Source organism: Lepeophtheirus salmonis, chromosome Z (assembly GCF_016086655.4).
Source record: "Lepeophtheirus salmonis chromosome Z, UVic_Lsal_1.4, whole genome shotgun sequence".
Lineage (NCBI taxonomy): Eukaryota > Metazoa > Arthropoda > Copepoda > Siphonostomatoida > Caligidae > Lepeophtheirus > Lepeophtheirus salmonis.
The window spans coordinates 817,792-842,137 of record NC_092584.1 but is presented as its reverse complement, the minus strand read 5'-3'; the positions used below and the strand labels follow the sequence as shown (position 1 = coordinate 842,137).

At 33.4% G+C, this 24,346-nt stretch overlaps 1 protein-coding gene across 2 annotated transcripts; it reads left to right on the top strand.

The window, feature by feature from the left end:
- LOC121130261 (uncharacterized) lies at positions 1–24,346 on the top strand. Of its 2 annotated transcripts, XR_005868645.2 has the most exons (4): positions 1–467; positions 21,792–22,036; positions 22,091–23,520; positions 23,813–24,346. XR_005868645.2 is itself a non-coding variant. In XM_040726020.2 (3 exons), the coding sequence occupies exons 1-3, from the start codon at positions 238–240 to the stop codon at positions 23,446–23,448; spliced, it is 1,833 nt and encodes a 610-aa protein (XP_040581954.1). In that variant the 5' UTR covers positions 42–237; the 3' UTR covers positions 23,449–24,346. The 2 variants fall into 2 exon arrangements, 1 of the variants encoding a protein (XP_040581954.1); XM_040726020.2 differs by having other exon boundaries at positions 42–467; positions 22,091–24,346.

Below are 24,346 nucleotides of genomic sequence, written 5' to 3'. Positions count from 1 at the left end.
ATGTACTATATAGTAAAAACCGAAGGCGCGCTTTTTTTTTTGTTATGTTCCAAGTCTCCTTATTTCTCAAAGAATCGTTAACTTTTGTATTTTTATTATGTTATGTTGAAGGAGAAGAGTTTGCTTAGTTTCGGAAGTGACACTTGTCCGTGGGGTTGTGAGTGAGCCACGTTATTTGTTTGTGTAGTTGTATATTATTATTTGTGTTTTATTAAAATAACTCCAAGCCGTTATGCAATGAAAGGTCGTCGTGGTCCTCACGATAGCGAATCTAATTTTAAATCCCCTGTCCTGATAAAGGAGTCCTGCTCCTTGATCCAGGATGCACGAAATGGGGATTTTGGGAGTTTAAAAAAGAAAATGAGGAATTCGTTCTTTAAGAAATTGGAGGATGTGAACCAGAAGGATGAACGGAACTGCAGTCCGCTTCACTATGCCGCCAAGAACTCTCATCTTCCCATGATCAAGTATGAATCTATCATTGTGTATAGTGATCTATAGCATTAGAAATTTTATAATAGTTCATTTTATGTTAAAACGTTGGTTATTTAAAAAAAAACCTTTAATTTCCGGAAATTATTTAATAATACATTATTCATGTTCCATAAATAGCACGATGCTATCCACAGTAGACTGATAATTGTCGTTACTTTGTAACGTTTAATGGGTGACATAATTTACTGGGCTACTTAAACTATATAGATAAAAAGTACTTTGCCCATTTTAATATTGGCATTAGGTATATTGGGATATGAAGACGATATTTTTAGCGTTCTTGAACCATTCATATATATTCCTTATTTATTGACGAATTATCAACATTCTTAAAATAAATATTAACCTTCATTCAAACTAGATCATTGTTAATGAATAACAAAATTCATAAGTAACTTTAATTGAAACTGCATAGTTGTTATTTATTAACAAAGCTTGAAAGGGCAATTATATCTACATTTAATTCAATTAGAAGCCTACGCTATTAAAAAGGTTGTTATTCGGTTCTAATATATTTTAGCCCTCATAATTATGCCAAAATAAAGTCTTTCACATATAATTTAACAAGTTTTAACTTCAAAACTCAGAACTAGGAAGACAATTTAAAGGAATTCTTGAAAATAAGGACTACTCCTAATGAGTCCCTCAATCATTTTGTGAGGAAATATATATCAAATATAATACTTGAGCATATTATTGTTTGTAATCTTGGACAAGTTGAAAGTGCTCGGGAGTAACGCTAAAGTGTTTTCATCCAAATACGCAGTCATTAAAAAATAAGTCATCTCAAAGAAATCCCTGAGTTTGAAGCGTGAAGTTTTAACTTTGATTTGGCCTCACAAACTTTAGGCTTTGATGGTTGATTGTGTTTGTCAATCCTCTTGACTATAATGAGAGTTGAAAATATGAATTAAAAAGGACTTCAAGAGAAGGAAGACCCATTTTAATCCCTAAAGAATAAGCGCGAAGATACATTCATCCTATAATATATATATGAGTACGAAACTTCCCAAGGCGGAATTTATCCTTCATATGTTAAGATTGTCAGTACTTGAACTGATTCAATAAAGAATAAATAAAGTTGATTGACGCCATCAAGGACCGGAGTTCATAAGTTTTAGGACTGAACTGGATCGAGACTGAATCGGAATGAACTGGAATGACTATTGATGGAAATTTTAGTTATAAAAGTAATTGACATATTTCAACAACAATGATTTAGTTTGTGTTAAAGGTTTTACTAGATTGTGAATTTGAATAATCCATGTCATGTTCCATGATGTAAGTCTAATTGTCATTCATATTTCTTAGTGGAAGTATTCCTAATGTGATAATTATACGTACAAAATTTGATTCACTTCTCATTAAAAATAAAATTCAATGAGTCAATACTTATACAGGTTGTAACTTGTATAAGCAAATTGTACCCGTTGCAACCAAAAAATCAATTTAAATGAAGGATTTACTGTTCTTCTTGGAATGAGAACATGTGATCATTGACAACACAAAAGATCCATAACTTTTTTATTTTGTTTAAGCTGTTGTTTGTGGCTTAAGATAACAATGTTAAAATCGTAATTAAATACTAGGTCAAGTTTTTGCCCCCCACTCAGGGGCGTCCCCAGGATTGTATATATATTTATTTTTTTGGGGGGCGGTTTTTGAAATTTTCTTGGGAAAGAAATCCATAAATTAATTTTTTTTTTTTCAAAATCCTTAGTTATTCAAAGAAATTCAAAAAATAATTTTTTTCTAAAAAAATTGGAAAAATCCAGTTATTAATAAAAAAATTAATTTTCTTTAAAAAAAAAGAAAAGGAAAAGTTTAATTTTTTTGGGGAAAAAAATTTTAAAATTAAATTTTTTGGAAAAAAAATTCAAAAATCCACAGCTATTCACAAATAATTAAATTTTTTGGAACAAAAAATTCGAATATTAAATTTTTTTACTCTGTTGCATAATTTGACCGAATGAGGGAAAAAAATTCTAGTAAAAAGCAAAAATTCCTTAAATTTGGAGGGGGTTGCAGCCCCCCCCCTATGGACGCCCCTGCCACTCTGTAAATACTTAAAGTAATGTTATAAATAATGTCGGAATCGGATGTAAAATCGTATTGGAATGGGGAATTTGCATTAGAATCGACATTGATTTTTTTTAATCGTCCCATCACTAATTTTGAATAGTATTGTATCAGTCCTTATATACTAGGATAGACTTGTCAATATCAATGCGGGATTAAACTGGACCGTATTTTACCCTTTAACAGTCTCCTTGTAGTTATGTGGACTGACAAATAAGGTCGTCTTATCCACTCTTTTACTCTTAATTTTATTAAAATTTTGGATCACTTCTCAAAATACAACTCCAAAAAATAATATAATTTGCTATTTTAAGGCTGGTTTATTGCTATAAATTGGCAAATTTTGATTTATTAGATTTCCAAAGACGTAGTCAAGTACTTGCTTCAGGCTCATCGGTTTGCATGTTTGCTAGTTCACTCAGAATAAAGAAGGTTATCGTTAATAACTGGAGAGAGCCACTGATGAGCGGCTAGTATAGTCAACGTCTTCCGACATTTTTGTTCACACGGCTGCCATGAGGGATTTTTGCTCAGCCTGAAGGCTACATTGGTCTCCCCTTCGACCATCCCTTCCATTACGAAGTTAAAGGGATTAAGATCAGGTGAGAGGGAGGCCAAAATTACACAAAATTGCCTTTGCCCCATTCTGGAACTTCATTTGACAAAAAGATGTCACAATATTTCTAACTTGGATAACGAAATTTCTACACAGAATACCCCTAATGAAATGACTTTAAAATTTGTTCTAGGTAATTTAACCGCAAGCATTTTTACTATAGCTAATTTTACCGATGACATATTCGGCCCCTTTAAACTTTTAGGTATTATCGATTCGAACTTAACTGTTTAATTAATTATATTTTCCTTTATTCTTCTTCCCATCACGGCGTTACATCGCTAACACGAAAATACACTATGTATTTTGTTTTCATCTGTCGATTCACTCAACTTGTTTGATACGTCATGGATGTTTCATTATTTATTCTTCTTAATAAATGAACAAAGTAATAAGTTATTCATTACTTATGCCCCGTTTCCAAAAGAACAGGGATCTAATTTCTCGTAGATCCCTGGCCGGTTATTCAATATATACCCGCTAGTTGCATAAATACGCGGACTATTTGTGGCAAATAATTAAATGTGAAATAAAATTATTATGACGTATTTTTTTAAGAATTATATAATAGATAATTTATTCTGGTATAAAAAATTTAATATAATTACTGAATATAACCACCATCAGCTGCAATGACACCCTCCAAGCGCCCGTGGAAGGCCTTGCACACATTGATAATTTAATGGTCTTCCATGGCTGCCCATTGCTCATTGACGCTAGCCTTCAATGAGTCCACAAATTCGAGTAGCGGGTAGCACAGGCCTTCTTCTCAATTTGCCACCAAACACTGTAGTCAAGGGGACTCAAATCAGGTGATCGAGGTGGCCAAATGTTTATGTTCCAAAATGGCATTTTGGCAGCGAGCCAATCCTGAGTCATTCCAGAGGTATGGGCAGGTCTTTTCCCTCCTTGACATGCTTCTGGACCTTGAACGCAGTTGTCCTGGATAGTCCAGTGTCCTTGATTATCTCCTTGACAACCTACCGGCGCGGAGGAGAGTGGCAACCATATGATGTTTGGCCTCGTCATTCATCGTAAACGACTTTGTTTGATGCGAGTAAGAAAAACAAAGCCAAAAGATTTACTGAGTTACTTGTGCTGGAATTTTTTATTTTCGGTCACGGAACCTCGAGATATAAGCGTTTAAAAATTAGTCCGCATATTTATGCAACTACCGGTATATTGGCCATTTTATTATTTCTATGATAACATTTTGGCTATCAAATCATGTAGAAATACTAATGTATAGCTCCACTTTTATTAAAATAATACAAACTCCGCACCAAATCCTCAGGGTTACGCTCCATCTTTTATGAGGACACATGAACGTTCCATCAGGGTTGGAATATAATTTATATATTTAGAAAAGGATGTTCACTACTCAGGAATTAAATAATAATGACAACTGTTTAGTAAAATAAAATTCGTTCTTTATACTACCAACTACAGATTAACGGGCCATTAACACACCCCGGATTTAACTGTATGGTCATGACTATTTCAAAATTTACTATTTTTTATAAATATTGTCATCATTTCCAAAATGTCCGGCATACAATTTATTGTTGATCCCTCATTGTATATACAAATATATATACTGACATCGTATTTTTTACATGTTGCCAATTTTGGCCTATCCTATAGACATAAATTTGTATACAGGGTGCCCACGATAAATTGGAACCACTTTAACCTTCATCCAGATCCATAATATGGATATTCGGGGATAAATCATACTAATATAAAAGGTTGCGTGAACAATACACTATAACTTCCCCCACAATTGTTTTGACAACAACCAATAGTCATTATGGAACAAGCAAGGAGTCACGCCATCCTCGAATTGGCTCGCGCGGGACACAAGCCCTCTGCTATCTACAAGCTTTTTAACTACCCCAAGACCACGGTGTACCGGGTCTTCAATGCCTGGGAGGTTGAGGGGAAGGTCTGCCGCAAGGCCCACAACATGAGAAGTGACCGAATCCGCACTCCCCGCTTCCTTGAAGGCCTCTGGAAGTCCATCAAGGCTTCGCCGGGGACTTCCTTGTCCAGGTTGGCCAAGAACCGTGGAGTGAGCAAGCAGCTGGTCTCCAAGGCTGTGAATGAGGACCTTGGGTACAGGTCATACCGAATGGCCAAACAACACATCCTCACGACATCCATGAAGGCCACCAGGCTCACCAACGGTAAGCGTCTCCTCAACTGAAGAGATCATCTTCTTCTCCGACGAGAAGAACTGGACTGTTGACAGAAGCTACAACGTCCAGAATGACAGGTGGCTTGCCAAGGAGAGAGAAGAGGTCCCTGTTGTCTTCACCACAAAGTTCCTGGCCTCCGTGATGACCCTGGGTGTCATCTGCAGCACCGGTGAGGTGATGCCTCCTTTCTTCTTCAATCCCAAGGAAAGGGTTAATGTGATAAGGTACTGCAAAGTCATGGATGAGTTCGTCATCCCCTGGATGAAGGATACAGCCACTGAGAGGGAGTTCATATTCCTACAAGACTCAGCGCCTGCACACATCGCCATGAGGACCACTAACCTCTTCAACTCCCACGACATCACTTTCTGGGATCGCAACACCTGGCCCTCCAACTCACCCGACCTAAATCCGTGTGATTACTACTGGTAGGGGAAGTTGGAGAGGGAGGTGTGCAAGGTCAGCCACAAGAGCATCGCTGAAGGGCTCCATTAGGAGGGAGTGGAATGCTGTCGATTCCGTGGAAGTGATCAGGGCATGCAAATCCTTTAGGGGCAGGATGGAGAAGATGGTGGCTGCTGAGGGAGGACATGTTGAATAAGTTTATTGTTTAATATCATGTCTAACTTTTTCATATTAACAAATACACTCCAAATTCCATTTTTATCAAGCAGATTGAATTTTAAGATAGTTCCAATTTATCGTGGACACCCTGTAGGTATGCCTTTAATAAAATTTATTAAGCATGTTTGACATGTTTTCCATGAATACTTGCTTACTTTTGCATAATAATATTTTAATTGCATGGTTGATTTTTTAAAAAAATCACTGTTTTTAGTTTTGTCACGCTGAGTTATTTCTAAAATGGCTTTGTTGTAATTTAATTTTTTTATTGTCAAAATATGGTGTTAACTTCCTTCAAAAGTTATATATTTTATGTATTGGAGATACATTCTTTCATATATATATATTCCCTGAATGAGCTATCATAAAAATGTCGCTCAAAGAATCTTGTTGAGGTGGAATTTACCTTCCTTTAACAAAAAACGACAACAACTTTTTAACGGTTTATTTTAAACGATGTTACACTACATACCTACATATTGTCTACCAGAGCAACTCAATGATATTGCGAATTTATTTATGGGTTGATTGGGCATAGTATGTAGTAGGTTAGCAGAAAAAACAATCTTAAACAAAAATCAAAGGGTAAAGTTTACTTGTTTGCACACACGTCATACCGGGCGGTCCATTGAAATCTAAACACTTACTCATTCAATAATTAATGAAGGTTGATTGATTGTAATTAATTCATATTTCAATCTATTGAAGCATATACAATTAGTTACGTAACAACACAAAAAACTGAGCTCTCTGGATTACGTACATGTTGAGAAAATGACAATTGAACGTGATTGATAAATTTCCATTCGGCCACTCCAGGAAGTTGGACGTCTCTAGGACCACTATCTACACCGTCAGTAAGTCCGAAACGTTGAAGATGGGCTCTGTTAAAAATGCCAAACTGGACCCGGGGGAGTTAAAGAAAACAGCCAAGTCCGCGAGGGATCATGCAAGAGATCTTGGGATTTCACACTAGACTGTCGAGAGAGCTACCAAAAAAGTGGGGGGAAAGAGCCTTGTGTAATCATCTCTTTTGGTCCCACATTTTTGTCTTACTCCCACGGAATAACTTTCAAATAAGCCATGGTATTATAAAATTCCATCAACAATCTTTATTTGACCTCACAATAATTCATTTAATAATTACAAATATTACCTGTGCCTTGCTTCAGAAGATGCCCAATTTGTATATCCACTTACTGCAAGATTAAGGAGTGTGCTTTGGATTTTTAGATTAATGAATATTTATTTTATTTTAGTTTGCTTCTTTTTAATACTGGGTGGTCCATTGAAATCGGAATACTTACTAATTCAATAATTAATGAAGATTGAAAGATTAAAATTTATTCATATTTCCATTTATTAAAACATAAACAATTAGTTACCAAACAAAAACAAACTTAAGCTCTCTAGTCTAGTTTACGTACAAGTCGACAAAATAACACTTCAACGGGATCGACAAATTCTTATTTACACACTCCAAGCAGTTAAGCGTCTCCAGAACCACTTTCTACACCGTCAACAAGTCTAAAACGTTGTAGAGGAAGAAATACTCTGTCAAAAAGCCAAACTGTAGCCGAAGGAGTTTAATAAAACAGTCCTGGGCGCCTCCATGAAACCCCTTCCAAGATATCTCGTTTGTTGAACATCAGTTAGTGCAGAGATCTATCAAAAAAATGTGTGTGGAAAGAGGCCTGTGAGGGTGAAGGGACTACTTTTGACTCCAGTAATGAAATAAACCCAAAAAGTACTTCGCTATAATACTCTTGAGTTCTTTTGAACTCTTTCTTGACAGTTTTGATCCCGCACCTTGCATGCCTGATGTCGACTACACATGCAGTTCATCCAAACACCAAGGCCCTCAAAGCAACTGTTAGCCAGCACTGGGAGACCATAACAGAGAGATACATGGGCACAGTGTACCATTATGTTTTTTGCGTCGTTTATTTGGCAAAAAGGATTATTGCAAAAGTAACAAATTGATTTTAAAATAACTAAGTACTAAGATTAGGTAGGGTCACAGTAAGAATCCATTAAATTTTGAGATGTCAAAAGTAGCAGAAAACGTTAAAAATACATATTCGACAGTAATTTTGGAACATGTTAAGGCACGGAGCTCAAATTGATGTAATTATGTAGGTTTAATAAAAATGCTTCATAGAGCAAAAAATCCAAGGTCAATCTCATACAAAAGGTCTAAAACGCAATATCCACCGTCACTTTTGAACACACTGAGATATAGAGCTGAAATCATATCTTGAACCAAAAAAAGTGCTGACTCATCATGCTGACATCATCTCTCGAGGAAATTATTATTATTATTATAAGTAGGTTTGGAATACATTCATATTGTTGAGAACGAATGATGGATTTCTAAATAGTAGCACATTAGACTCTACTGAAATGAAAAAAGAGTACGGAATTCCGTAACGCTTTTTATTCCCCATTTTGTTCACCTTAAAAGAAATAAACTTTCATCCTCACAAAAAGATCATTCATGGACGCGTATTGAATTGAAAATCTGTTAAATATCGAAGAAAGAATGATTTTTTCATGTTGTTTTTTTAAATTTATCGAGTTGAATCAAGATATAGGATTTCTATACGATACAGTATTGTAGAATAGAAGTATATGTTTCAACAATATTTGTACAACTTTGCTTAAATTTCCCTCTAAATATGTCACAATTAAATTAATATACAACCTACTCTTTTGGTACTGGGTATTACGCGCAGGTATTTTGATTTCTTTCTTCATTTTTAATATTTGAATCTTGTTTTTTGATACCAAATGTGTGATATATATGTATCAAACTTCCATAGCTCATTGATGCCTACACTACATATCATACCTTTTTATCATTTTGAAGTAGAAAAATTGTCATTTAAATGATTCAAAATACTCTATTCATTTGTAGGATTGATTTGTTGAAAATAGTTCTTCTTAGTTTCATTAATAGGGATTTCAATTTTTGTCTGATATAACCATATGATCAAGATAATGCTGTAATTACTTATTTTACAACTAATTGTATGACCTGCTATTTGTCTGGTTCCATATTAGAGTTGGGTTTATTTTCTTTGCAATAGAACGTACTAATATAATCTTAAGTTTTTTATCTACACCATACTGTAGTATGTTCGATACAGTCTAATCTAATTATATATACATTTAGAACCAGGGATGCCCACAGCAAGAGAGGCTTTAGTACCAACTCCAAAAATTAAGGAATTTTTGCTTTTTAATAAAACAAATTAATTATTGTTGAATACTTTCTGTTAATTTTCTGTAAATAGCTTTGGATTTTAGAAATTTGTTTAAAAAAATTAATATTTAAAATTTTTTTGATTGAAAAACTTAAATTTCTATGAATAGATATGGATTTTTGAAATTTTTTCCAAAAGTTTCAGATTAATTTTTTTTCAAAAAATTTAATTTTCTGGATTTTTGAAAGTTTTGCCGAAAAATTTTATATTTTAAATGAAACTTTAGAAATTTTAACAAAACAACAAAAAAAATTATATGAATAGCTATGGATTTTTGAAAAATTTAAAAAACCAGTTCCCATCTCCCCTCCCCCTAAAAAAAAAAAAAATATATATATCTATATATTTATATTAAATTCAACGTGTTCAACATCATACATTTTTGACTTTAATATAGGTAATAAAATTATATTTCATAGAGGACAAAATATCGAAAAAAAATGATTCAATGAAAAATGTTTCAATAATTTTATGTATAAAAAATGATTCAATGAAAAAAATTTCAATGATTTTAACGAAAAAATGATCAACCTGAAATTTTTTTCGAAAAATTTAATTTTTGAATTTTATTTACAAAAAATGTAATCATATCTTGAACCAAAAAAAGTGCTGACTCATCATGCTGACATCATCTCTAGAGGAAATTATTATAAGTAGGTTTGGAATAAATTCATATTGTTGAGAACGAATGATGGATTTCTAAATAGTAGCACAAAAAATGTAATTTTTTGTAAATAGCAGTGGATTTTAGAAATTTTTCCCCAAAAATTTTATTGTTCAAATTTAATTTTAGAAATTTAAACAAAAAAAAAAAATCTGTGAATAGCTATGGATTTTTAAAAAAAAATTCCACAAACTAAATTTTTTGTTAATTACTATGGATTTTTGAAAAATGTAGGGGGGGATATATCGATGATTAAGGGGTACAAGACATATTAGTTATTTTTATTTTATTGACATCCCCTATTAAAACTGGTGGCTGAGGTACATCTTGATAAAGTTCTAGATTGAAAGTGTAATGATTTTTTATCCGCACCTGGTACAAATATCATGATAGAAGATTTTAGTCTCTTTTTCATGGCTAAGAGGTGGACATTTCTGAGAGTCCACCCCTGCTCCTACAGTGTAAAAGACAGAGTATCCTTATTGTGATCCTCGCCGGACGAGACAATGTTGAAATGTAAAACTGCAAGCCTGGACAGATTCTGGCGGTGATTATAAATCAACAGTAAAGCGTACTGATCACAAGAGGACACAGTGTTTTCCCTCCATGCTCACTGGACCTCAACACTACCGACTTCTTTGCGTGGGACGCAGACGAGCACCACACCAAGTGATCCTCCTCTAACACGAAATCCGATCTGATGTCCATGATCCAGGAGGAATCCCAGAATCTGTAAATGGAGACTGTCATCAAGACTTGCTCCCGTGTTTTCTTAGGTTGTTTCGAGGAGTTCTTTGACCCCAAAGGTTTTTATATTGAATAATAATCTTTTTTTTATTAGTCAGTTTTCATTTGTCATTGTTTTGTTTTTTAATCCGACGATTAATTTAGGTGAAAATACATTCTCAAAAAATCTTGTTGGCTGTTCAATACAGGTCGTACTCTCTACATATGTAAAATGAGTCAAAAATATTATTTAAAAGTGAAATCAGTGGTTTCTTTGTTACATGCTCTTACAAATCTTCTGACCACAAATTTTCTTTTCAAGTTACATACAAGTATAATTATGTACAATACCATAACTGTGTCTAGAATAACACTTCAGATAATAAATTATCTGTTTACCACGAAGGTTAAAAATTACAAATGGGACACACGCCTCTCTTTCTCCAATCATTTTCTAACTAATTTGCATCAGTTCATGGAAATATTCGTGCCTTAAAAATTTTTATTTATTTTCTTATACATATATATAAACAGGCTGGGGATTTTCAATCCGGGAAATTTAAGGATAATGTATGAACTTATTTATATCCTAAAATAATAGGTTTTAGAAAAAGGTCATTTGTATTTTTGAATGCTTTATAATAAGTGTAATAATCAGACGAATTAAGCACAGTATGCCCTGTTCTCTTCGATAACTTCCAACTTGATGATTCCTTTCTTTTAGAAGCCTTGTCGCTATATGCAAAAACTCTGACAACTAATTTATACAGACCTATATTAAGTCCAAAATCGTACCCCCAAACGCGTTCACCATAGACCGGAACAGGTGGTAGTCAATTGTGTCCAGGTCTGGACTGTGCGGTAGATACATAAAAACATCCCATCCGAGCTCCTGGAGCTTAAGACGGGTTTATCAAAGATGTGTGCGTCTTGGCGTTGTCTTGAGGATATCTTGTTATCTCCTATTCACCAATGCTGGTCGTTTCTGTTCGATCACCAGCTTCAAACGGTAGAGTTGTTTACAGTAGAAAGGTATAATTGAGCGGGGGAAAAATCGCTCGAACCACTGTTGTGCAACACGAACCGAAGGAATATTGTCCCTGCGTACATCGCAAATTTTCTTGATCGCTTTCGATGTACTTTCCCCTTTTATGTTGAAAAAATGTAAAATAGGGTGAATTTCTTCGTTTGAGACCTCCATACTCGACGCACAATAATTTACGACTGGATCGGCCAATATGAAAGTGCTTGTAGTTTACAATCACACCTTTTACAGCACCTGATCCTATGATCCGATGTGATCAATCAAGGGCGGGAAAAACGAAATTACTTTTTTCTCAACCAATTATAGTGAAGTCAATCATTCGAATGAACCACCTTCACCTTTAACCAAAGCCTTCCACTTGGCACATGTGTTGAGGAACTTCTGGCCCATGGTGGCCACTGCCTCAAGAATGGAAGCCCGCAAAGAGGCAAGGGTGTTAGGTGCACGTTTATCTCCAAGACATCTCACTCATAGTTGTCTAAGGGGCTCAGTTTTGGGTATTTAGGAAACCACATTTACTTTGGCTAAAATATAAAGCTCTTAAAACTTTTAGGTTTTCCGGAATACATCCGGTTAAAACTGCACCAATTGAAAACACTAACATGACACAAATCTGCTATTGCATAATTATCTTAGTAATTATTTACAGAGTTGGGTTAGTTAATACTACTTAACTTAATTTAGAAAAGTTAATAAGTTAAGTTAATTAACTTATTAACTTAACTAGTCAAATATTGAAACAGCGTTATTTTAACTTTAACTTCCTATTTAATCTTTAATTTATCAAAATAAATTTTTAGCTTAACTTGTTAATTTTTTAAACTGCAATCTCTTAATTTTAACATGATAAAGTTAAAATAATTTTGTTATTCCAAGTTGAAATACTAACAAAAATGTCTTTAAGTAACCTTTAGTTCTCCGAGGATTTAGTTCAACAATGTGTTGACACTATCTATTTTAGTAAACTTTTGAACTGGGTCATTTCCCATCAAATCGATAAAAAGAATATATTGTCAGTGTCGTTGAAAATTTTTGTTTTTATATTAACTCTGATATTTTATAATTTTATATATAGTTTAAAATTAGACCGAAGCTTAAAAATCTAAAATTTCAGTTTTTTTTTTACTTCCATTTTAGTAGTAACTTGAATCTGTATTTTTTTCTTGATCGTTCAATTGGAAGTGGAGAAAATTTCCACCAGAGAGACCGGAAGAATAATCTATATTTTAATGTCTTGATAAATCTTTCAATCTACTAACTTTAACAGTTATTTTTTAATATCGTAATTAATAATTAAGTTATTAAAGGCTGGGTGAGTTAATTTAAGTTAAATTATGTACTCTAAACTCTTTACGTCCTTCATATTCGGAGGACAGCCCAAGGATGATGTATTTTTCCTTATTCATGATCTAGATTTTCCGGCGTGTACATCTACCGGGGACCTCTCAAGGAATCGACCTGAAGCCACCATGCTTTTAATCATTTAAAAAACTCCGGGAACACCCTATGACCTTCATGAATTCCTCGACAGTCACTTGGGTGCAGCAAATCAGACATAATTTGCATTGTTGCCTCCATGCAAACACATGTTTGATTTTTGAAACGGAAGTTATGAAGTTATATTTTTTATTATTATGCTACTAAGCCAAGAGCAACGAGTCTATTCAATGGCATGATATCTGTTGGTACTCCTCTATAGAGGGTGACAAATACGTTCAGGAAGATATATATTTGTTTACTAATTTATTAATTAGCATAAACTTTTGCAAAAATGATCAAATTGTAATATAAATTAATTTTAAAAGACTTTAGTTGGTAATAGTAACACTTTGGCCGTATTACTTGGCAGAGATAAAGAAGCACTTGGGCAGAGACAGTAGGGACAAAGTTATTCAGCCTTGATGCCATCTATAACGGGTAAACTAACAATGTTTTAGGCAAAACCATTGATTGCATCACGAAGAAGAACCGTATCATCAAAAAATCAAAAAAATAGATGATAAATATTAATTTTTTGTGGAAAATAAATTCAAAAATGATAGTTATTCTCAAAAAATTAAATTCCTTAATTTGGGGGGAGGGGGATACAGCCCCTTTAGCCCACCTCCTATGGACGCTCCAGATACTATAAGCCTTTTAAGATCCGAAAAATTCCTTAGATCTGTTTTAAGATCCGTAAAATTTGAGTACTTGAAGCCAGTTTGTATCTTGGATTCTTTAGATAACAAAAAATTTTCTTATCCGGGCTTTGTTCTATCTCTAACTAAACTGGATCGACACAACACTAAAAAAAGATGCTCTTACAAGGATCTTGGGGATACATCCTCAAAAGAGTTCAAAAGTCAATGCACAAAAAAAATACAAAAATCTTTCAAACTTTCGAATAAAATTACGGATAAATAATTTAATTATAATAATTGATCGCAAATATGTTTGAGAAAAAAAAGAGGAACTAGAAATTTTTTCATTGAAAATCAATGAATGATGATTTTACTTTACAAATAGCATACTATTATTATAAATAAATAATCATCAATCGACTTTACATCGTCATTGCCTTGAGATTACGTAACTCTGTTACAAATTAACATTGAAAGGAAGGGTGAAACATGATATCAAAATAACAGTCCGTGTGTTATTTGTATATATTTTTTTGACAGATTATATTTACAATGCAAGGATATCGATTAAACATTTACATTACTTCATGAAAAGGATTTATGTAATAATAATACATTGGCTACTACGGCCCAATACTTGCATAAAAATCTCTAAAAAGGATTGCGGAAATAGTATATCAAAAAGTTATCACTAAACCCTTTCATGATAATGAGAAAATAAACATTCATAAACAGTCCACGTTTAGCTGACCTACCCTGTAGGTTTTTTAATAATTTGTTGATATATCAATCATAAAATGTGGGAGTGGATAAAAAGTGGATCTACGGTTATTTTAAATGGTTGTAAACCATATTGAGTAACAAATGTGAGATACAACATATTGACTCAATTACCAACAATTATTTTTTTCCTCCATAAAGTATTTTGCATATCCAAAGTAATCTAACAAAGAGGTTATTTAAAGTTAGAACTGATACAAGAAGGGGGATAAGGGGATACGCTTCTTAAAATATATATGTGTGCTGATAATATACAAGAAGGTAAGCCATTTTTTAGATGAAACAGAGAAAAACACAACATTAAAGTTTTTTACTTGAATGAAAAACCAAAGAGGAACTTTGAAAGAGTCAAATACAATATTAAACTACTGAAAAACTTTCGAACAAGTTATTAATATGAATGATATTTGTGTAATTTTTTACATAACATATTATATATAAATTTAGTCAGTTTGAACTTTAAATAGAATTTTGATGTCGTCATACATATCCACGGATACGTTTATCATATTGTCGCAATAGCGAAACATATTATCCCAGCTTGCTTTTATGTTATAGCTACACACACATATATCTACACCAGATTAGTATTGTGAAAAGATTTTCTTCATGATAACAAAATCTGGACACTTTATAGAGGGTTTTCTTGCTACGTGAACATTGTTTATGTCAACCAATTTTGCATTTGAACACAGAATTACCTACGAACACAAAAATTCACCATGTATTTTGTCGTCGACTCTCAACTTTTCTATACTCCCCCCCCTCACCCTCAGTTAGTGTTCTGAATGTGCATTGATTGAATTAGAACTATACATAGACGTACCGGAGCTCTGACAATAGGGACTTTACAGCCAAGGTTAATAGAAATAACGGGTTATATATATACAAACGTTTTTCCTACAAATGTTCGACTTCATCCAGGATTTTTAATAGTGATATACACGAGTATGACTGTTACCCAGAGTAGCTATATATGACCTCCCTTTACTGGTATTGTTAGAGAAACCCTGTTATAGTCTATGACGCCACATTTGTCAGACTTGCCCAGGAGTCTGTACGGTACAGCAAATTGAAAATTTTGGCAAGCCCCATGGCAGAATCTTGTATTTATAATAACCTTGGTTACAGCCTATTTAAAGCCCCACAAGGCATATATGTACCGTGTGAGGTCATGTTTTCAAATGACAAATGGAACAACTCAGTTATATATGAATCCATTTTATTATTGATAAAATCAAAAGATAAATGTAATTACCTTTGACATACTTTTCATGCAATACTAAATACGGCACAAGGTTGGGCCCTTAGCGGTCTTGTAGTTCTAGCGGTTCCGATTACTGAAGCCATAGAACAGTAGTTTTAGGCACCAGACAGTGTAAATACAAGAAGGATTTTATTATTCAGGTACGCTACTAAGCTTGTCGGGCCCTATACTATGATAACTATAATATTTATTAAGCCAGGATTGGCCAAACTTCCCTATCCCAAGCTCCCCCCTACACTAATATATTTTAAACTGAGGCTCCCTCTATACGAGTTTTCACGGCTATTGTCTATTATCATTTCCTGGGCCCGAATGTTCTAGCAACGCCCCTTGTTTTAAGTGCCTGTTACCAAGTTGAGCCTGTATAAAAAAGAACAGAGGTTGATAAAGCTAAAACGAGACCGAAGCCGTTGAAATTAAAGAACCGGGACTGAAAGAACGGCATAACCTGAACCGGGCACAACCTTGATTATGCAAACAATAAATACTCAAGATTTATCACGACGCAAATGTTTGCGATATTGTTCTTTCCTCCTTTTTGAAAATGAGACCAACGCCATTTTAAGAGGAACGCCAGGAACGTCATGTGAGGTAGCTTCGGGTTAGGTTGTCAATTCTCTGAAAAATAAATAAGGGTCACGTCATTGGCAGGGTTGGTATGTGGGTCTTTTTTCTAAATACGGGACGATTTTTTTCGATGTTCCTATTTTTAACTATTTGACCCTATTTGTGTACGTCCCTATTTATTCTGTCTAGTCCATTATTAGGACCGGTTTATAGGACTGATTGGGACCGGTCCTTAAATGTCGGTGCTTTGAATTTTTCATAGAAATATGGATAGTTTATTAAGTCAAAGAAAATATATGTAATTAGAGTTATTGCACATATCTTGCAAAAAAAAAATTTTTTTTCTTCATAATATTAGAATATAATACAAACATATTATATTGTTACTTAAATATTAGTGATGGAACGATTTAAAAAAAAATCCAGATGTCAATTCTGATGAAATTTTAGTAAAAACTAGCGATTCCCATTCTTTAATGTTTCAAATAATAGTTAAAAAAATACAATTTTTCTATAAGAGGCGTTCACATGATTATATATTAGGGAAGGCTGGATTTTTGGATTTTTTTATGGATCAAAAAAATTGTTAAATTACATTTTTTTAAATTTCAAAAATTCCCAGTTCTCAAAAAAATATTTTTGGAAAAAAAAATTCAAATATTATATTTTTGAGGAAATTTTTCTAAATTACGTAGTTATTCACAGAAAATATATTTCTTTGATAAAAAAATATTGAAACATTTTATTATATTTTATGAAAAAAAAATTGAAAAATTACATTTTTGAGGAAAAAATTTCAGAAATCCCTACGGGAAAACGTTTTTTAATATATTTTTGAGGAAAATTTCTTAATTTACGTAGTTATTCACAGAAATTGAAAAATTAAATTAAATTATTTGAAAAATATTGAAATATTAAGTTTTCTATTAAATAGCAAAAATTCCTTAATTGAGGTATTGTTTTGCATTGCTTAGAAAATTAATAAATAGTGTAAAATAAGAATCGGAATCACTAATTAAACATGATTTTCTTAATACCGATCCCGACTCTAATTTTTCGTTCCATCACTATTAAATATATATAATTTATTGCATTATATAACAGAATAATTAAAAAAAAAAAAAAGGTAAAACACCTACATTGACGTCACGAAGGATCTATTTTACCTTCTTTAAGGACCGACAAGTGAGACTGGACTGGATCTTGATCCTCAGTCCTAAATAAGGGCACACAAAACAATGGTGGAAAGAATTTTTAGACTACTACTACCTGATTTTGGGTCTTTTTTTTCTGTTTCTTTTCAGAGGAAAGGTTGTGTGATACAATCAAAGTGACGAGGTGCAATATTTTTGAAGAAGTTACACGTCAATCCATTGAAAAAAAACCAAAAAAACAGGTTCTGTATCTAAACAAAACTTACAAAAATCCACCATATGATTTTTACAATAATAAATTGTCAAAAAAAAAAAAAAAAGAATCGTCTAATAAGGAGATCACGAGTATGTGAGGAGACCCTAGCACCGTTAATCTAATCCATGCATTGTTTAGTAGTGTATGTAAACGTGAACAAAATGCATGGATATGCATAATTTGCTAGTAACTTAAGCATTGCAAATAAAGTGCAAACTTGTTTTTTTATTTTTATTTCATGTCTCTTCTTTATGTTTATTTGAAATCGCAACTTGTATACATATATATATATGTGCACACAGGGTGCAGAACATTACTTACTTTTTACAAAAAGTATTAAAACAAGTTTTATAAATCAGAATAGATTACCATTTCTTCCATTAGCCTGTTCCAAAATGATTGAGACAGGTTTATTTGATGGGAAAAGAGAAGAGTTAGCTACAAAATAATTCCACCGGCATCGATTTTGTCTTGGATTTTACGATGGAAAAACATTCCATGGATAGACTAAATAGCTAATAATGTCTTCACACCACATTTCCACATGTTTCTTCATTCGTCGCTGAGCATGGAGACTCACAATTGTCCCTCGTACTTATTGATATCCTACAAACTGGGCAAAACAGTATCAAAGATCCACACAGGTTAAAATCAATTTCAATTTTAGTCCTACTTTTGGGATGCAACAAAAGGATCCTCAAAGTATTGGGGAAAAAAACAACCCCGGCCAAATAAGTGATACACAAGAAAGTAAAATTTAAGTATCTTAAGAGGTGCTGGAAAAAATATTTTTGCAAGTCTTACTTTTTGAAAATGAAACACGTGTTTTCTAGAAATTTGGAGTTCGTGTTATCCTTCATGTGAATGTTTTCTTCGTTTATATGTCATAACTAAGACAAATATCTTGTCTATAGCTGAGCGGAAGCTTAAATTAATGTATCATTCGGATATGTAAGTATGAATCATTTGATCTTGCACAAAGAATAACGTGTGTCTGTTGAATAATATGCTGTATGTCTTATTGAATGTGTCTGACAGACACAAAGTGGAGATTCATTCATAATTTATTTAAATAAGGCGTTGTTGTATTTCTCAAGAATATAATAATATACTACTTATTATATTTGCAAATGTCTTTAATAACAGTCAATTGTAAAAAAAAAAAAAAAATATATATATATATATATAACTCAGATAATTACATATTTACAACGAAGTTGTGTTCTTTTGTGACCGTTTTCTGGAGAATTATAATTAATTTGTCTGGGTGTATAGGGTAGATCCTAAATTCTTTTACCGAGTGGTTCATTCAAATTTAAACACTTTGCATTTAAACCTTAACGAGATATAATTTATTAACTAACAATACAATTTCAATAAAATTAATACTATAAATAGATGTGTTTTTGAGCTCTCTACATTATTAATGTGGCCGTCCTTAGCGGCGATGATGGCTTCTAGGCGAGGGAAGAAGACCTGGTACCCACTGCAGATATATTCCTCTATCATTGAGTCCCAGTGATGGCTGAAAGTGGCTTTGTGGGCCTTGGTGTTTCGGATGAAGGACCCTACTGGCCTTCCCTTCGACACGTACCCAAAAGGTGTAGTCGATAGGGTGGGTAGAAGATGGGGTTCCTTCATTGCTGGTGTCAAAAGTGGCCTGTCCACTCTCACAAGGTTCTTTCCAACCACTTCGTTTAATTGTTTATATAGAGTAAAATTGGTTTATTTATAAAATAGAGTTTGTGTGTGTGTTTCCTTTATGGGGTCTTATTCCATTCAAAACTCAATGAGAGTAGATGACTGTTGAATTATAAATCCAAAAGTGATTGCCGTCTAAAAAAAACAAGTTTACAAAAAAGAACGTTCTCTAAATTTGTTCAAAATCAAGAAAGTTAGGGGTAAAAAAAAGATATCTGTGAAAATTGCCGTTCCATTCTTTTTGGTGAAAAAAATAAACAAAAAAGAAAATGGATTTCCAAGGAAATGCTGGAATTGTAGATTAATTAAAGTTTGTAGAAATTTGTCTGGAAATTTGTTTGCTTATAACTATGACGCATGAAAATTGATGTTTAACTGAAATACTTTGTCCGGCCAGCTTTGGTATTGTACTGGTTCAGGTGTTGCACTTTTAATTTACATTCTCTGGATGAATTGTGCAGCCAAAGGAATAAATTACACCTTCCAACAAGACAGTGCAGTGGGGCCACAAGGGAAAAAATTGCACGATGGATTGGCCATAAAATGTACTCATTTTTGGAGCCCGGATTTTTGGACGGCAAATAGTCCAGACGTAAACGTATACGATTTCTATCTCTAAAGGAAGATTGACAATGAGGCCTGTACCAAGTATGATTGTTTTGGGGAGGTCCTGAATAAGTCCATAACCCGTACAATGACAAATCTTGATCCCTACGATTCCATAATCGAGTTTTGGCCAAAAAAAAAAAGTGAGATTCGCACTGTAGAATAGAAACGGCATCCAAATTTGGATGCAATGTATGTCTCTCTAATGGGATATCTGGACAGCAATTCTATGGAGACCGATGTTGGCTGCCATACCTTCCCTAACAGACGAACGCTTGTAATTTCTGCTAAAGACCACATTTAAAATTTATCAAAAAAAACTTTTAGGTTAATAAAAAATATGTAAAATAATATTAAAGGCATATAAATATTAATATGTTTTCTGCAAAAAAATGCCTAAATATAAGAGAAAATAACATTGATTTTACCATTTTAGTACTGCGGTCCGTGCACCTAAATGATTCTCTTTACCTTCATTGTACTGGGCAATCTTGATACTTCGATAGTAAAATACATAAAAAGTATTATTCAAAAATGGTTATATTTGATTTTTATGTCTTTTTTGTCATTCTATGGCAGATTTTATCTATACTTTTTGACGAAAAACTACGCAAAATAATTAAAAAAGGGATTTTGGAAGAACTTTAAAGCGAATGAGGTAGGCCATACTTAGATCCCTAAAAAAAAATGATTTTCCAGCTTCTCACATCTTAAACCATAGGAAACATATTAAAATTAAAAAAAGTCTACGTTTGAATAGGTCTAATATGATATACATCAAGAAGCACTAAACACATTGAATCCTGTAGACACACTTGATGCTACATTTAAAACGACTCCTAAATTTAAAATTAATATGACTACATTCTTATTTCTTAGATACAAATATGAATATGATACATGCGTTCAGATACAGACAAGCATTGGTGTATTACTGTATATGTCAAAGTAGAGATTCAAATCCAGTAGAACCGTTGATTATGAAGAATCCCGTCATTCTTCGTCTTCCAGTAAATACACGCTCCGCACTTCTTCTCATCCATCGACAATCCTCAATTTCATCATCCCCTTATCTCTTCCCGTCCTCTTTTCACAATTCAAATCTACGTAAACAATGCCTCCAAGCAAATTGCTCGGGCCCCCTTCTCTAGGATAACTTACTCTCCCCTGCTTCGAGCTCAACTCTGGATTTAATCCTACAAGTTATAACAATCATCATCATTCATAGGATCATGCTGGGGCTAGCAAAATATTTCTAGAATATATCATTTAACTCAACTATTTAACAAAAGAATTGATTAATTAAAAGAAAGAATAATTTTTGTACAATATTGCAATATACAATACCATAGAGGGTATTCATTCAAACATTCAATGCTATTATATCCATCAGTACAATTGTAATTTGTCCTAGAAGAGAATAGGATTGTAGTTTCTACTAGGAGAATCAACGATTCTACTGGATTTCAATCTCTATTGTGACATACATAAAAGTTTAATACGATTATTCATTTTAGGGTAATATGAGTCTACTCTGTATATATCTATTATAATTGCATATAGTCAAATATTATAACTCATTTGTAATATCCTTCTTTTCATTAATTCTACACGTCTTTTAATATAGGTTTTTGATTGGAAAAGGAGCCAATCTTAAAGCACTGGATAAACATGGGTGGAGTGTTTTTCAATATGCAGTACGCTACGCTAGTCTTCCTACAGTCCAACTGCTTCTCGACCTTGGTGCTGATATTCACCATTGTGAAAATAAGGGATGGAATTGTTTACATCTAGCTGCCAGGAACGGTCATTCTGAAAAAGCACGGCTTCTCTTGGAGCATGACATACGCATCGGAGAAACCCAGAATCAAGGTAATGTTGACTTTAGGTTATTGACTAGAAGTTAATAGACTACTTTTTTTTTAGGTTGGAACGCTTTACATCTTGCTGTACGCTATGGCCAACCTGATACAATTAGTACTCTGTTAGAGTATGGTATAGATATCAATGCGGATAATCGAGGATGGACTGCTCTTCACTTAGCCTCCCTTAACGGACACACAGACATTACTTCAATACTTCTCAACAAAAGAGCTTCAACACTCAAATTAAACGAAGAAGGACACACGGCATTGTATATTGCTCGTAAAGAGAACCACCAACGAATAGTTGCAATGATCCTTGAAGCTGAGTTTCAGGGTCAAGAACCTCCAGTTCTTCCCAGTCCTCCTCCAACTCCACCAAGTGCCCCTGCATTTGAAACACTAAGTAGTTCAGGCGGAGATAACGAATCTATCACTGAATGGAAGGATCGTATACGAAAACAACTTGAGTCTGTAGAATACTTTACAGAGCTTGATTCAGAGTCTAAACGAGAGAATTCTTCCTCCACGTCTGAAGTTACTAATCCTTCACCGTCTGAGGGAACACTGAGGATTCAGTGGAAATCTTTGAAGGAAGAAGTATCTGAGCTTATGCGACAACTTGACAACATTTCATTTCAGGAAGTGAATCAAATTAAAAAGTCAATCACTAGGAAAATCAATGATCATCCGATCCTTGTCCTCAAATTTGATAAACAAAAGGAAGTTTTGCAATCCGCAGCAGTGCAATTAGAAAATGAAATACCGGACATTATATCAAAATATGAGTGTAAAATATATGACACAGATCAAATTATACACGCTGTTGATTCCCTTTTGGATAGAAATGAGAGAGACCTTGACTTAATTCTCCAGCTGAGAAGCAACCGTACCGAATCCTCTATTTCTCCAAATATTTTAATCAATAAAAATAAATTAATCAATGACCTATTAAAGGCACATGAAGAAGAAATCTGCCTTCTTAAAGTTGAAAAATGCCGTTTAAACGAAAAAATAGAGGGCTTTAAATCCAAATCCCTGCGAGACGTTCAGATTGTAAAGGATAAAATTGAAATCCTCAAGGTTGAAGTGATCAATACATCCAAAGGAAAGATCAACTATATTAAAGAGTACGAAACAGAACTCAAACTTCTGCAAACGGATTTAGAGAATGCTGAGAGAAGAGCTCATCGCATAAGAGAGCGAACTGGACAACAACAGGATTGGTTTGGATGTCCTGTTTGCTTGTGTCTTTTAAAACCTCCGCTACGGATCTTCCAATGCCCTGAAGGGCATATCCTATGTGAAGAGTGTAAAGAGAATCCAGCCTTAGTGCATTGTCCTCAATGTCGAGTTCCACTTGAAGGACTATGCTCAAGAAATCGCGCACTTGAAGAAGTGGCTCGATCCTACTTCAGCTAACTTACAGTTGATTTACTTTACTATGTTGATCTCATTTTTTTAATTTAGTTACAAATTACTTTGTTTGTTCGAGTGAGTAAAGAGGCGATGCAGGTTTTGTGTACTAACCATTCTCAATTTGACCTAGCACGCACTATAATTGTCCATAGAAATGAGGAATTACTTTATAAAGAATGTTATGGGAGTAAATGATGTTAAAATTTCAATTTTTAGTCAAGAAAAAACTATATCAGATCCCAATTTTTCCTTCTTTCTTAATTAAGCGCTTTTCATTTGTTGCTGAAATAGTGGTGCTTCCTTGTAAATATATATCTTTGATAATAATTTAATGCCTGCCTTGCTCTAAAATCTGCATCCCCTCTAGTTCCCTTCTGCTGACTCTTTTTCCACCTATGTTACTCTATATATTTTGGGGTCTTATTTATTTGTTATTTTATCACCAAAGAATTCCCTTTATTTAGACATTTCTTATTATTATTTAACCGTTGACTCCACCATTCTTTTCTTTTTTTAAATTTACCGCCTTTTATGTTACGAAAATTTTTTTTATATTATTTGAAAATAACACAGAAATATTGAAGCTTTCGCTTGTAGGAACTTTTGTTAAATTCCTTACAATCTATTATTATAATATTATATATATTTTTGCATTTCCCTCTGCTCTATAAATATATTGTGCAGTTCAAATATATTTACAAAATTTAATATTGCTGGTTTACATATTATCTATGTCATTTGTGTGTTTTATTATTGCGCCTAAGTCAGTGGCAATAATAAATACAACGGAAATTACCTTTGTTTAACCATCAATCAAATTTCCACCATAATCCATTTCCGTTAGACATAACAATGTTGAATGTATAAATGATTATAATAAATATAAAGTCGTTTAGCAGTG